Source organism: Dermacentor andersoni, chromosome 11, assembly GCF_023375885.2.
Source record: "Dermacentor andersoni chromosome 11, qqDerAnde1_hic_scaffold, whole genome shotgun sequence".
NCBI lineage: Eukaryota > Metazoa > Arthropoda > Arachnida > Ixodida > Ixodidae > Dermacentor > Dermacentor andersoni.
The window spans coordinates 91,914,312-91,929,213 of record NC_092824.1 but is presented as its reverse complement, the minus strand read 5'-3'; the positions used below and the strand labels follow the sequence as shown (position 1 = coordinate 91,929,213).

The 14,902-nt window shown below is 51.8% G+C and overlaps 1 protein-coding gene across 1 annotated transcript in view; it reads right to left on the bottom strand.

The window, feature by feature from the left end:
* Positions 1–13,488, bottom strand: part of Ephrin (ephrin) — a 280,306-nt gene extending 266,818 nt beyond the window's left edge. The window contains exon 1 of the mRNA XM_050185747.3: positions 12,367–13,488. Within this exon, the coding sequence (XP_050041704.1) occupies positions 12,367–12,473 (107 nt within the window). The 5' untranslated portion in view covers positions 12,474–13,488. The remainder of the gene's footprint in view (positions 1–12,366) is intronic.
* Positions 13,489–14,902: the final 1,414 nt, after the last annotated feature.

The window sequence follows — 14,902 nt, the reverse complement described above, 5'->3', positions numbered from 1 at the left end:
CCTCTCGGACACCTTCTCTGCTCTCCACAAAACCGTGCAGCACTTGGAAGCAACGGCTTGTTTAACCACTCACATGAAGCTGGACGCTCTATGCATGTGCAGAATTGCACATCTAGTATATCGAGATTAGACTCATCTAGTATTATATTGGAGGAAGAAGCAATGGAATTAGCCAGGCCGTGTAATGCGCAGAGCAGGTAAGCGATGATACAATAGAGTAACATAACGAGGCCAACGGAAGGGTTGCACAGCCGAGAATGGCGGAACATTACACTGTAAGAAAAATATGTGCACCTTTTGGGGCTTATCTTGTCGCAATCTGTGTCATAGTCGTAATCTATGTCATCTGAATTTTCATTATGAACGGCGTGCGCATATTACTGCCACACGGCGCTCTTGACAGGAAAGTAGCGAGCGCAGATTGTTAAAGAGAGCAAATGAGCGCAAGGATGGCAATGATATCGGGTTGCTGTTATGGAATGATCCCTTCTGTTATCTAGTGGATCCTAATGATGACGTAGTCGCAGCGGTGATCGAACCACTGACGAAACACGGAATGGAAATGGAATCGAATCGTTACGATATTCCAGCCCTGTTCTATTTCCATATATATCTTTAAAGCTGTCTGCATAGAACATTCATGCTATTATGCACACGCTATAAACTAGAATGCCTTAATGGTCCATGGTCAGTGTAGGCACGATGAAACGTTTTTTGCTGAGTCAATATAGGTGCGGTAAGACGAGTAGAACGCCACGTTACCATATAGCACAAAGCGTTAGCGTGTCTCCATTGTTGAGTAATTGTTTCAATAGACTGTTTCACTTTATCACGTGCAAAGAGAGTTTGCATACCTTATAGTGTGTCGGCAACTTAGAGTGAGTAAAAATTGGATAGTCAATAAATATCCTACCGAGAGAAATGTCTCCGAGAAAAATGTCTGCGAGAGTACGACTTTCTATAGACCGGCGAGAACGTAATTCTTGTACGGACTGGCCACTCAGGGGTCCCGGCGATCGAACAGTAGCTTATCGCGGTCGGCCAATCAACGAGTTTTATACCAATCTCAATCCATTTCTGAAGGGTGAAATGCTGCGGTTATCGGTCTCTGAAACTGGACATAGTTTTTAGTTGAGACATATTTCGAACACAGGGAAGGCAGGGAGCTAAACGAGACGCACGTTCGGTTTGCTACCCTGCACTGAGGGAGGGGGATATATCGACGAAAAAACGAGCGAGTGGGAGCTAACAAAGTGAGCGTTGCGAATACACGTCAAGACGCGAAACAAGTCTACAAACCCCTTAAAGACATTACCGTAGAAAGTCTGCGTCTTCTCGAAACAAAGTTGATCACTGAAACGAAGACGAAACAAACAAGAACGCCGACAGTGATTCGTCTACGGGCGTTGCTCGATAGTTTGCGCAACGCTGCACGCATCTCGTGAGAGGGCCAGTATCAGACGTCGGTAGCAAGGCAGAAGACAACGGAGAAGCGAAGGTGAGTCCAAAGACGGGCCAAGTGCTTCAACAGCGGCGCAAGATCCCGCCCGCCACCACCACTATGACGGGGCAAGCAGAGCAAGGGGGGAAGGAGGGGTGGCTCGACGCGCCTATCGGGGCGGCGGCAGCAAGTCGACAAGCGCCGCGCAGTTGCAACGACCACGACGAAGACGACGCCACGTCGGCCATGTAAATGCAACAGAGAAACGCGTCCCCGACAGGGGCTACCACGCCGGGGCTAGGGGCGAACGGGAGAGGAGGAATGACCAATGGGCGCACCCTCGCCGCGTTTTCTCGTTTCGAAAGGAGCGCCCCCCCCCCCCCCCCCCCCTCTTCGCCGTCCACAACACCAACCACCTCCTACCGCCGCGCAGAACTCCGCGCAAGGTCTTTGCACCCGCGAGCAAGCAGCAGAAAGGCCACTCAAACCCGCCAGAGACGAAGTGGGGGTGCCGGCGGGAAGGAGGTGTGCGCGTGTAAGATGCTTGTATAAGACGAAGCATCATCCGTGCGGCGCCTTCCTTCCGCACCGCCGCACCGCGGTGGTGGTGGTGCGGTGGACGGCACGCAACCCCTCGCGCTCCTCCTTCTCCGAGCCGCGAAGAACAGACAACGCGGAAAGCCATAAAACAATCCGACGACGACCAGTCGAACGGCTATCCAATCCAATCCGAGGGAGGGAGGCGAGCAAGTGTCAAGACGGGAGGCCGACGCCACGGCTTCACTTTATTTTCAATATGATTTACTTCCACCCCGCGAGGCCTCTGCGAGCTGCATCGACAGCGCAAATGCCGCGGACACGGTGGCGCGTCCGACAAAGCGCGAAAGAGGATGGAGTTTGTGTTCCGAAAATTTTGTTGGAAGGAAGAACGCGAATTTCTAAAGATTTCTGAGTAAGGAAGTCTCGTTTCTTATTTTAAAATAATAATAATAACCTTTATTACATCCAGTCATGTCGCAATTACAAATACAGCCCGCATAAGCAACATTGCTTGTGGGCAAGGCTGGGCAGTCAGCGGACTGTAGACTAAAATACGCGCAATGAAACATTTCCAGTCGGAATTCAAGATTGAATGCCTATGAAATCGTGATGTAAATGACCAACTGCCGTGGAGAGCGCGAGCGTCTATTGTGGCTACATGCGTGGCTGCGACCGGTAACACTTTAATCGCCAAAGCTACAATGCAGCTTAGACCAACAGAGCACTTCACTTGACCTGAACACCACTTTGATTCGTTCCGTGATTAGAGAGAGAGAGGGGGGACGCTCACTTCACACCTTCGATGGAACACGGATACCCATGTTGCTCTCGATAACATTTTCGAGCCCACTCCACCGTAATTTTAGAAAGATAGTCGCCGATTCTGATTTGAGTTCGTGCTCCTTTATTTTCCCATTGCTCGTTCCATTGTACTCAACTTCTTGTCTTCTTCGTGTCAATTGGTAGACCCTATCCGGAGTAGGAAGCGCTGCACGTAGCAAGGCTGGCATTTTCAGCTTTCGTTAAATTAATTCTCTCTCCGTTTCGCTTTAACATATTTTTCGTTACCTACCAATGTGAACAAGTTCGACGTTAAGCACGCCGAAAACTCTAACATTCGTGTTCACATCGTGTTCGCAGACTTTTCTTTTTTTTCCAACCCAACCGACCTACTTTGAGAACTTGCAAGAAGGGTTCACCGCGTTTCTCAATGCACAGCGTCAAAGCAAGCCGCGCTCGAGCTGTTCCCTCAGCAGTCGCTCCGTAGGGTCATCACAGCTGGCCGAACCGTCGAGCTCGTCAACCCCGATCGCTCGGCCTGCGATGACGTCAGGCCCCAACGAACTCACGCTGTCCCGGGGCAGTAGCAGTCGAGACGACGGGGCAGGCAGGCAGGCAGGCAGCCAAACCGATCGAGTCAACGGAAAGCGATCCGGAGCCGGGCACTGCATATAAAAGCGGTCATGACGACTGCCTCGTCACTCCTTCCGGCGCACGATACCCCCGTGCGCGAACGCGCAGAACGATATGAAGCACACAAGCCCCGGCCTCGCGACGGGCCATGCCGTCACGACGTCGTTGGCCTTTCTCATTCGCGACAACACAAACGCGCGCGACTGTCGCTGGCCCCCTCTCCCCTTCTCACGAGGTGTCAGGACGTCCGGGCGGCTGGACGTGCCAATGTCGTCCCCGATCCCGGCCGTCGTAACGGAGCGTGACAGCGCCGGAGGCGAAGCTTGGGCTTCGGGCGAAAACGAACAAGCAAAACCAAGGAACCGGCACGAAGCGAGGCCGAATGCGCGGCGACTGCGCGCGAATGTGACGGAGAAATAGACGGACGGCAGGACCTAGAGCTGCTCTACCCGCAGAGACATCGACGATCCGGTCAGTGGGGGCCAAGCTGCGCGCGATGCCGGCACTTGTTTGGTGACCTGATCAAAGGGACCCGACGTGACGTAACCACTTTGTGGGAAGCTACGTGTGAGCCGCGCCGTTTAAAAGTGAGCGTGCTTGCGTCAGAGGTAGAATTTGACAACGTTCGGGGACTTAGGAGACCGGTGCCAGTGAGTAACCGTCCAAAGATGCGTTATTGAAGAGACAGACACAGAGAGAGAGAAACGCGAGGTCATATCCCGACGCGAATACTACGTCGCAAACAAGTGAGGCAGATCCTTCGCGTTTAAGGTAACGGCGCTTAAGTGACGAGTTTTTCGAAAAGAGCCACGACACGAAGAAAGCTTGACGGTCCAATGAAACGCACGCGCGTCAGCCCAATAAAATAACATAAAATAAAATAAAGGAGGAAGAAGCGGGTGTGCCTTCCCTTGCCTATCTCTTACCCATTCCAACATCAACGGCCGAAGCCGCATCTCTAACCACTGCGAAAAGTACACACGGGCGCTCTCACCCCCTTCATAAGTTTGTTCCCGGGTCAAGAACCCACCCCATTCGAGAACCAGCACTTTAAGCCATGGCGTCCGAGATCGGAAGACGTGCGCGATATCGCGCGCTGCCGATCTCAAAGGCTGCGTTTACACGAAGGACCTTCCCCAAGACGCCACATGAGGGACAGACAAAAAAAGACTTCCACGGCAAGTAGATGCGACCGAAAAATCAAAAGAACGAGGAAGAAAAAGATTAGAGGCCCTTTTTCTGTCCATCACGTTATTCCAACTAGATGCCCCTCCAGTCCTCACACAAGGGGAGGGTGTTCTCGCCACTATCATTCTCTGGGCTGCCGCTGGGGAAAACACTTCGCTTTCAAGCAATAACGGCCAAATACACACAGCTTCGAAGCTCCAAAAACAAGCACCGACTGCAGCAGCGATTATCTTTTTTTAAAGAAAGAAGAAAGACTATGGTGCTTCTCTATCTCCTACGCGATCCAACGGGATGTCCTCACCCTGGGTCCTCAAGTCCTGACGACCGGCACACAGACGCCGCGCTATACGGTACACAGACGCTCCCTCGCTCAAGCAGAGGCGCGCGCGCGCGTCGGATATGGGCGCCATATTTCTTGCTTGCCTTAGCATATCGGCCGCTAGATCGACCGACACCCACCCACCTCCTGCCTGCCCGCCTAAACCGCCCCACCTTCCGCGCTCGGCTTCGTTCTACCCCTCCACGCCGCCGCCACTCCCCGTGAAAGAAGCCTCGCTTCCTTCGTCTCGCGTCTTCTTAGCCGCGTCGTTCAACCAGACGCGCCGGCGGCGGAAATATGCGGGCGGCCCCGCTTTGATCTCGCACGCACACACGAGCTCCGCGAAGACGAGGGGACGGACGGCCCCCGAAACTCCGCGCACGTGCGCGCGCTCAAACCGGTGTGCGTGCGCGCAGCACAAAGTGAGCCCCCAGCGAGCGTCGGCAACGGACAGGATGAAGAGAGAGAGGAAAGAGACTTTTAACGCCGCCTAATTAGGAGCGCGCCGCCGTCCGCATTCCCCACGACGCCAAACGACACAGCGCCTCTCACACCTCCAGGGAAAAAAATAATACCAACAACAACAACAAAAACTACGCGGACGAGAACCAAGCCCCGCCCGAAGCCGCCTTGATGCCACTATATTATAGCATACACCTGAGGGCCAACGCCATGTGCAGTGTAAGCCGATTTGCGCAGCGCGACGCCTCGCGCTCGGGCCTTGATTCGACGAAAGCGCGTCGAGTCCTATATCAAGGGGGGGAGGGGGGGGAGCAGGTGCCCCGCATCGTGTGAAGTGCGTTACGCGCAGGCTCGCGAAAACTCGCCGTTCGAACGGGTCTATACGGCGATGCGCGAGCAGTTTGGTTTCGGGTTCAACCGGACGCCGAGTGGTTTAGCTTACCGCTTAATACGATACGGCTGAAACTAGACCTCTAGCTACGCACACTTCCGACAGGGAAAAAAAAAAAAAGAACCTGATCTCTCTCAGTCGCCCAAGACACGGCAGAGGCGGCACCTTGTATCAACCGCCCACAGAAATGTTCCGCAGGACTAACACTAATTATTAGTTTCAATTCCGTCTGTGCTCAGGATTTCATAAAAAAAGTGGATCCGTTCTTGCAACTCGGAAAGCATTTGCGTTTTGGACGACGACAGTGTTGATCCCGTGGACGGTCGAGATACAATTCACTTTCCAGAAAGCAGATCGCACGAATAACATAAGTCATCCGAGTTGCAAACCCAGTTCGAAAACAGAGAAACAAGTCTGAAAGCTGAAAACCGCTTTCAGGTATAGAGGTGTCGTTAAGGCCTCTCGCTGCACGCGCTCTGCTTGGCAGCGCAGCACGTGCGTGTTCGTTTCCTTGCCAAGGCTGTCTCATTTCGACGGAGATGAAAAGCAAGAAATGCTGACATCTTTAGATACACGTTAAGCTATACGACGTTCCTTGCAAGCGAACTCTGTATAGCTTCGGGAACTAAAACACCACCGACTGAGTAGCAGCAATCGCAGCTAACAATAAGATAACTCAGCGCGACGAATCGTCAAACGCAATAGCGACTTTTAGCGAATCGTTACCGTTAGTTACTTGCAGCTAGCATTTACTCGTGGCGCCTGTCAGTTTTTTGTTCGTTAGCTAAGCCACACAATCGGGTTTATACAGCGCAGCTTTTTTAGTACCCGAATAACTGGCAGATGAATGAAACGACAAGAGCAACGCGGAACTCTAGAACTCTCTAATAAATCAGCGGCGATTTTACCGCGCTGAACAGCCATATGACAGAAAGTCCAACGCTTTTCTCCACGTCCATAAAACGGCGCTCTAAAACGCGTACGTCCGAAGAAAACAGAGCAAAGTACCGACGCCAAATGTCCTAGCGTAGGTTGTTTCAATTGAGGCCAGTTTCGCACTCTGATAACTCCCTGTCCCGCGGCAGCGCGACGGAATACTGGGCCGAGCTCGGCTGCAATCAGTCCGCGATAAGATCTATATACCGTACGGGTGCAGAGAGAGAGCCGCGAGGCTGAAAGGACACTGTTGTTCTCTCTAATCAGCGCGCGGCTCGCTCTGTAATAGATTAATTACGTCGGCGATCGGTCACAGCGCCCCGGAGAGCTTCAGTGTCGCCGTGTTCTCCGCTCGTGGAAAAGCGCACAGTGTAATTGTCGCAATAAGCTGCCCTGCCTGCCGATAACGCTCCGCTCCTCCTAATTCGGTGCAGTGAGGGAGCGGAGAAACCGGCGTTGACCTTGCGCATTTCCAGTGCGTATCTGCCGGTTTGACCCCAGAGCGAAAGACGCGGTTTCTTCAGCGACAGTTGAACGCAGCCCTTCTGGCGGTTTGAAGCGCCTTCGCTGCACGCTACAAGGACCGTCGCATGTTGAAAGTGTTGTGAAAACATGTCCGCACTGTCATTACTGCCAGTGCATGCGCGTGATTGTCCTCTGCCACTGCGCGAATGGCGTGTCGTTAATGGCTCTAGAGTCAATACATTTATTTCCGTTGTACTCAATTCAGTGGGACAAAGGTACCACGGCCGACACTTCAGTGCGCCAAGGTTTATTCAGTTAATTCTCTTTTCGGCGTCAACCAGTGTTTCGTCAGAGCTAGTTGATGCGCGACTGTCGCGACGTACTGCTTAGAACTATGGACCACATGACAGCCGTGTGTGTTTTCACGATTCTTTTGTGTCCTGTCGAATGTGCCACGTTGCGCACTGCAAGTGTTCCGCATTTCCACGCAACAGACAAGAGAACGACGACCTCGGGCAGTCACCGTATATCAGCGCGTAAAACAGCGCGACAAGTCATAGCTGCAGTCTGTAGTAAGGCATGATGTTGGGCTAGTCGGTTCATAGATTCGGCAAAATTTTAAACTGCGCGAAGAAGACCGGGCGTGAACAGAAACATAGACGCACACACAAAGCGCAGATTTCCAGCTGGCTTTATTTTGCGAAGGCAGGGAAATTATAAGGTTCTATAAAATAGAAAAACGAGGAACAATCGTGATGAAATTGTGCACAAGGCAGTGACGAAAAATAGCAAGGCCACGCGTGCTTTAACAGCATGGGATAGTCTTAATGTGCCCATCTAAGAATTCAATTTCTTTCCTTGATAGTGATATAGAAAGTGAGCTAACGCAGCTGTCACCCCTTTTGGCGATGTGGAATGCCTCGATGACTTCTCTTTCTGTTTTGGGAGTTAGAAGTCTGCGCTTTGTGTGTGCGTTCCCGTTTCTGTTCATGTCCTATCTTCTTCGCGCCAGTTTAAGATTTTGCCGTCTGTACCTTTCACACATCCCGCCGACAACCTCCTCACAAACGCATTGCGCTATCAAAAAAAAAAAAAAGAGAATGAGCGGGACAAAGAAGCAGCGACTTCACGTAATAGAAAGCTGCATTGCGTTTTTCCGACCATAGCGCCGATACTTATTTCGAAGCTACGACGAACTGCCTTATTCTCCAACACGGTTTTTCTTTTTCTCTCCGCGTTAACAACAACAGCAGCAGCAGCATCCCCGCCGCCGGCGGGAAGCGCGCGACCGACAACGCGCATAGTTGTTGGTCAGGGATGCAAAAGACCGGCGGATATTAAGCTTTCCATTTCTCTCCCCCCCCCCCCTCTCTGCTTGCAGCGCGCTCGCAAGTTGCAGTCTCGCTATGCGCGGAACTGCCGCGGTCACGCTGCATTGGCCCAAGCGTGTAAGAGGAAAGGCAGGGGGGGTTGCAGCAGGGTTGCGGCTTGGCGTAGCAGCAGCAATAACAGAAGGGGGCAGAGAGAGAGAGCAGAGAGCGCTAGAGAGCGTCCGATACGATTAGGCTAGCGCGTCCGTTGGGGCGCTTGCTCGTCTAATTACAACGGACAAGAAGCCGAAACGAAAAACGCGCGCGCGCGTCTCTTCCCCGCCATCTCTCTCTCCCCTTCTTTCTTTCCCTGCCGAACCGGCAGGCAAGTCGCAAAGCCCGCAGGTCGCAGCCAGGAGAGGAGGTCTCGAGGAGATAGATACTGAGGGGCAACAACAAGAACAAGGAGCAGCAGAAACAACAACAACACAACGAGCGTCCCGGCGCAACTCCCGAAGGGCGTGACGGGAGAGACTGACCCCTCCTGGACTTCGCGAGGAGCGAGCCTCTTCTTCTGGCGAGCGGAGGCCCTCCGACTGACTCGCTCGCTCGGCGGTGGCTTCGTTGGCCGCCGACGCTTGCGGTCTGGTTTTCGGGTCGACGGTTTTCGGACGGAACGAGTTGGCTCCCAGGCGCGAAGGGAACGTTCGCCGAGCAGTGGGAATTGCTACCGGGCATGTGAGCTTTCGCTTCCCCGAGCAATGAAGAAGGCGCGGGGAAAAAGGACACGCGGCGGCAGACAGTAAAACGGGGGTGGGTGGATGAGGTGCGCCGCTCCTTAGCTCGTGTCATTGTCCTTCCTCCCCGAGCGACAATGCTTGAAGGATGCAACAACACCAAATCGCCTAAACCGGTGGCCACGTTTCGCTCATAAGAGCGAAACTATTAATTAACCTGGCACTGACGACGAAAGTTGTGCTCGCGCGAAAGTTGGCGAAAAATGTGTTTTACAAGTTTCGCAATTAGACGACGATTCACTTATGCCGTCGTGTTGCACGAAAACTGGCCAACTGGCCCACCTTCCGCTACTGTGTGCGTGTGTGTGTGCGTACACGAATGTTTGCATGCATCGTTCTGTCCCTGGCGGCGTTATCGATGCAACGATACGAATAACCAACTTGCGCGACTTCGGACGGTTCGAGTCTATCTACTACCCAGCTAACACCGGAAAATAGGAAATCGTGGAGAGCAAGAAAGGCATGGGAAAAGGGTCCCGGCAGGCACGAGGAGAGTTAGGGGGCTGCATGTAGGTTATGTGCTACGATTTCGTCAACCGCCAGGCACGAATTATAGGCCAAGAAACCTGATGTTTCTAAGGCACACGCCGTCGCCACGGAGGCGTCGTAGCGTAAGCAGCGCCGAGGTCGTGGGATCGATATCCGGCCACAACCACAAGCGCGCTTGTCGACGAAAGCCTGACGCACTGCCTACTAACATTTGTTTGTAGCGTCGGCGTTGACGCCTGAGGCTGCGCGACCGAAGCCTTTGCTTGCAAATCGCCCGATCTCGCCAAGCTCGCCGGACCAGCAGCGCCATCTCTGGGAGCATTCGAGCGTCGGTGGAATCGTGCTTCTCAGCACGACAGTTGACATCCAATAAGGATATATAATAGAGCTCGAACTATGTTTGGCAACGGAGATGCGTAGTCATGCCAGAAATATGCCGTTGAACACTTGACTAGACGTCAACTCTGTGCGAACAAAGAAAAACAAAGGGGGGGGGGGGGGGGGGGGGTGTAGAACGAGTCTTCCACGGCGCTGGTTCACACGTCCGACACGTACCGCCTCTTCGCCGTATTGGAGTCGGTTCCATTCGACAAATACATAAGATAAGCTAGAGGCCGCTGCAAGTGCGCGAAGGCAATGTAGAAATATTTTATCACCCGTTGATTTTCACGTGGAAGCCCTCAAGTGCCACTGTGTGAGCATCGATCGAAACTGACCCGCGAGGAACAGGAACTAGGAACGTAGTGACATTCGTTTCTGAAGCGACAATCCTCCTCGCATGAAAAACAATCTCAAGCAGAGTAGAAGGCCGCGGAAGCAAATTGACCCGGTTGATTCTCCGTTTGCTAGCCTGCATTCAGGAACTTGCGCGGTAATGCTAATAGTTTGATAGACAAAAACGCAATCCAGCCGAGTTAGGTTTTTGCAACTAACACAGCTAGAGGTAAGGCGCTGTTTGCGTTGGGGTAAAAACTCTAGAATTCGTGTTGTTCTGCAATGTGGAAGTGCAAATTGTACTGGAAGCTAAAGCCAGACGTCACTCTGACTGCATCCGGAAGGCGTCGCCTTCCTCAGCCGCTAAGTTTCCAACTATCGAACACGATCCCTGAACTTTGTTGGACTGGGAAGAAGAGAACGCGCTGCTTGATTTCTTCGTAAATGTTAGTCCAGGCATGGTGACAAGAAAACATGGCCACACTTCATCCGAAGATAGACAGCATGGCGTTGTTTTTCACACTGCTTCAACCGCGCAAGAAGACAAAGATCGCAGCGCTTGTCCCGTCCCGTGGCGTTGTTCCTCTTTGTGTCTTGTTTCTTTTCGTGCCATTGAAAAATCCAGCTATACTTACTCGTCCAACTTTCCATTCTTTTGTTATTTTTCACAATCCATCCCAGTACTTTGACTCCCTTTCCCTCTTCCCCAGTACAGAGTAACATACTAGAGCGCTCTCTGTGAAATCGACCTCTCTGTCTTTCCTATCAATAAAATCTATCTATCTCCTGTTGATAATTGAACAGAGTACAGAAGAAACCGGTCCGCTTCACCTCGAATTTCGTAGCGGCTGAGTCACTCCATACGCTTACAAAACACATTGTAGAAATTAGTTGCCTTTCAGTTCATTTTAGTGTACATTCTATTGAGATGCAATTGAATATCAAGCATGTTTTTTTCTTCTTTATTTTTCTACTAAGCAGAGCGCGTTAGTCGTTTAAACCAACCCGAGTACGGTAACGGGAGCGGCCGCTTCAGCGGCCTGCGTACATGTGCTGTCAAAACGAGCAGACATCGCAGAAGCGATACGCTACAAGTTAGCAAGAAAGTTGCCAGTGGATGGCAGTAAGCGTTACGCTTTCGCTATGCTATGGGTACAAAACTTGGGGCACGTCTAGCAACAGTTATATCATTTTTTCTCAAACAACGCGAAGCACTATACGGACTCGAACGAAATTGAACCGACGATCATTCCCGGCGAGCACGTGGCGTGGTATTTGAATCCGACACGCAAAGAACAACGAGAACATGTAAGCGCATCCATGGGAAGGTACGCACGTAAGAGGTCACTCAATGCGCATGCTCAAAGGAAGATATGTGGCGTAGAGGCCAAATGAGACGGACTGAGCACTTCATGCGCTACATACTTATAGACTAGTTCAATTTTCAAGCACCTACGTGAGGACGGGATAACTATAACCCTTTTCTAGTGTTCAGAAGACGATGGAGAATTGAAGTGATGAACAGACGCCGAACACTCATCCTTGAGTAACCATTTCAATCCTTTTCAGTTATCACGGAAATAACTACTTTCCTTCCAGGAGGAAAGTTTATTTAACAAGTCAGTTGTAGTAAACGTCAACGCTTCTGGGCCCGAGCGAGTGAGAATTCGATAGTTCGGCCACTGTTAGTCATATCACCCATAACGATTCACAGACAAAAGAAAGGGATATATTATACAAGCGTCGAAAGCAGGGCACAGTCAATCCTTGCCATTTCCTGAAGGGGCGCGTCGGAAGCACGGTTGTGTGCGAGCGTTAGTCCTGCGCTATTCTGAATGCATCGGTGTCGAAATTAAAGACGCAAACTATACGGAAAAGCAAACGAAAAAAAAAAAACTCACATTGGATTCGTGGCATTCCAGTAAATATCCGCCAGCCGTACGCAGGATACATCCACCGGTAGTGCTTCAATAATCGCCAACACGAAGAACAGCAGGATCCAAGGCATGGTGATGACGGTCCGAGGCGGACGCCGGTTCGGGTTGTCTCGCCCCCCGAGGACCGACCTCTTCCGCTGGCGCCCGTTTCTCACAGAAGCCTCGAAATCCCGAAAAAAAATAAAAATAAAATAAAGTTGTCGGTGTGGAGTTTGCCAAAGTCGCGACGCGCAGATTTCTTCTTCGCACGGTGCAATGGCACACAACACACTTCCAGGCCCACGGGTTGCTCGGGGAAACTTTTAAAAGAACAACGAAACGGAAAGTGACCGGGTTGTAAAACACACTTCGATTGCGGCTGTCACACGTACACTTTTCTTTTTTTTTTAAATCCTTCGCAGCGACTGTAAGGTAGGCAAGCGTCAGCCTGTAACGCACGACCACCGAGCGTAGGGAGCCGAGCGGTCATGCCTTGTGTCGCAAGCCATAGCGGCTACTGGATTCAAACCTCGCTACCTCGTTCGAGGTGCGGCTCTGGGTGGATTCACTGAGACTGCGACGAAGGCATTCCTGGACCTTGCCGACCTACACAGTCCGCTTCCCAGCGTCCCAGCTTTGCAGCCGCCTGTTCTAACACAAGAACTCGGCTTCTCCTGTCGAAGTTTACGTCGCCGTCCCGAGTTGTTCTTCCAGCATCGGGTCCGGGTTGAGTCGGGCTCTCTCTCCTCTTGAGTCGAGTCGTACGGCAGTCGTTCAAGAAACGAAACGCAGGCTTTCCCGGAGAAGCAACTACAACAACACAGGACACCACGCGCACAAACACACACTCTCTCGGCTCGATGCTGCCCCCCCTTCCTGTTTCCTTCTTTCCCGGTCGTTTTAACGCGCACCGTTTCGTCGATTCCCAAATTCGACACCAACTCAAGCCCAACAGGTCACCGCGGGCGAACACTTGAAGAGACGACGGAGCGAAGAACGAAAGAAATGTAAAATGTATCCGAGGCGCCACTCGGGTGCGCAACGAAAAAAACAAGGGGCTTCTTTTTGCGCGCCGCCGACTCCGAAATAACCGCCGGCTGCGGATCAGCTGCCGCTTGGGAGCCAACTGACGCCCGGTTCGGGAGCAGACGGACCGGTTCCGCCGCCGCCGCCAGGGGACGACCGCGCGCTGCGCGCTCTTGACCAATGGGAGCGAGCACACGGGAGCAGAAGACGGCGACGTCACGGAGACATGCACGCGGCATGCGACGACGTAGCGATACAAAAAACGCTAAACTGGAGAGATGAAGGTGCTGGGGAGGACAGAAGGAGAGAGAATAGTTGAGAAAGAGGAGGAGACGCGGAAAGAGAGAGAGAAAAGCGGCCGCGCTGCGCGAGCAACAGGAGGGTGGGGTGTCGTCCGAAACGGCGAATTTCTACCTGGCGAGAGATGTGTTGCGCGCCGGTTGTTCGCTTGTTCTTTTCGCTACCTCCCCTTCCTTTTTTTTTTTTACGGGCGAGTGCGAGGACTTCTATTCGTTTCTTTTAGTGAGCCGATTTGTTTTCCAAAGAGCGCGTGTTTCTCCGCACACTTCTTCTCCGACTCCGCAACCACCGAGACAGGTTACTTTATTCTTGCCTTATATGTTTCGTTCCTTCCTTTATTTCTTTCGGCTTGTTTCGTCTATGAAAAGGCCCGGTCTGCTGGGTTTCGATTCTTTCGCGTCCAGAACGTCTGTTTCGCTGTTATCTCAGGCCCCTGCCCCAATACCTATTTCATCTCTACACCGACGCATTCCTGCTTTCTTACATTTGTCTTTTTTTTTCTTGTTGGTCCTTTCTATCTTTGTCTCTCTCTTTCTCTCTGGTGCTTAGTGTGGCGGTACCAATGGCGATGTGGTGGTTGTTTTAAAAGCTCCGCGGCACGTTGCAAACACAATACCCCCACATTGGCGTCTGGTCCCTGAAATATATGGGCTGCGCATTTCAAAGCGCCTTTTTATCACATTCTCTGTTCGCTTCCTTCTGCCTTCGTTTGCCGCCTACTGTTCTTTCATACGGTTATTTTTTTTTATTACCGGTTATATTCATTTCTTGTTTCACTTCCGTCTACACAGAGGAACCACTGATAACGCATCCACGTTACTTTTTTTCCCCTTTTCGCGCTCTCTCTCTCTTTCTCTTCTGCCCCACTCGTATTTTTCTCCCGCACTATTGTACTACCACGCCTGGGAGTTCGGCTCTGCTGCGATACATCGCGGCCAGAAAACGCATCGCTGAACGAAACCGCAAAAAGATAGCGCCCTCACCTGGAGCACCTAATTTCCGGTCCTCTTAGTCATACTCCCCTTTGTTTTCTTTATTCCATTTTCTTCCTTTCTTCATTCTGTCAGTATTTGTTGTTTTGCACCAGATTAGGAAAAATATACCGTTAAAGCTAAAGAAGACGCTGCGATAACTACAGCGTTTATTAACAAACGGGACACGGCAAGCTTTTGTGTCGGTGTTTCACAATGCACGC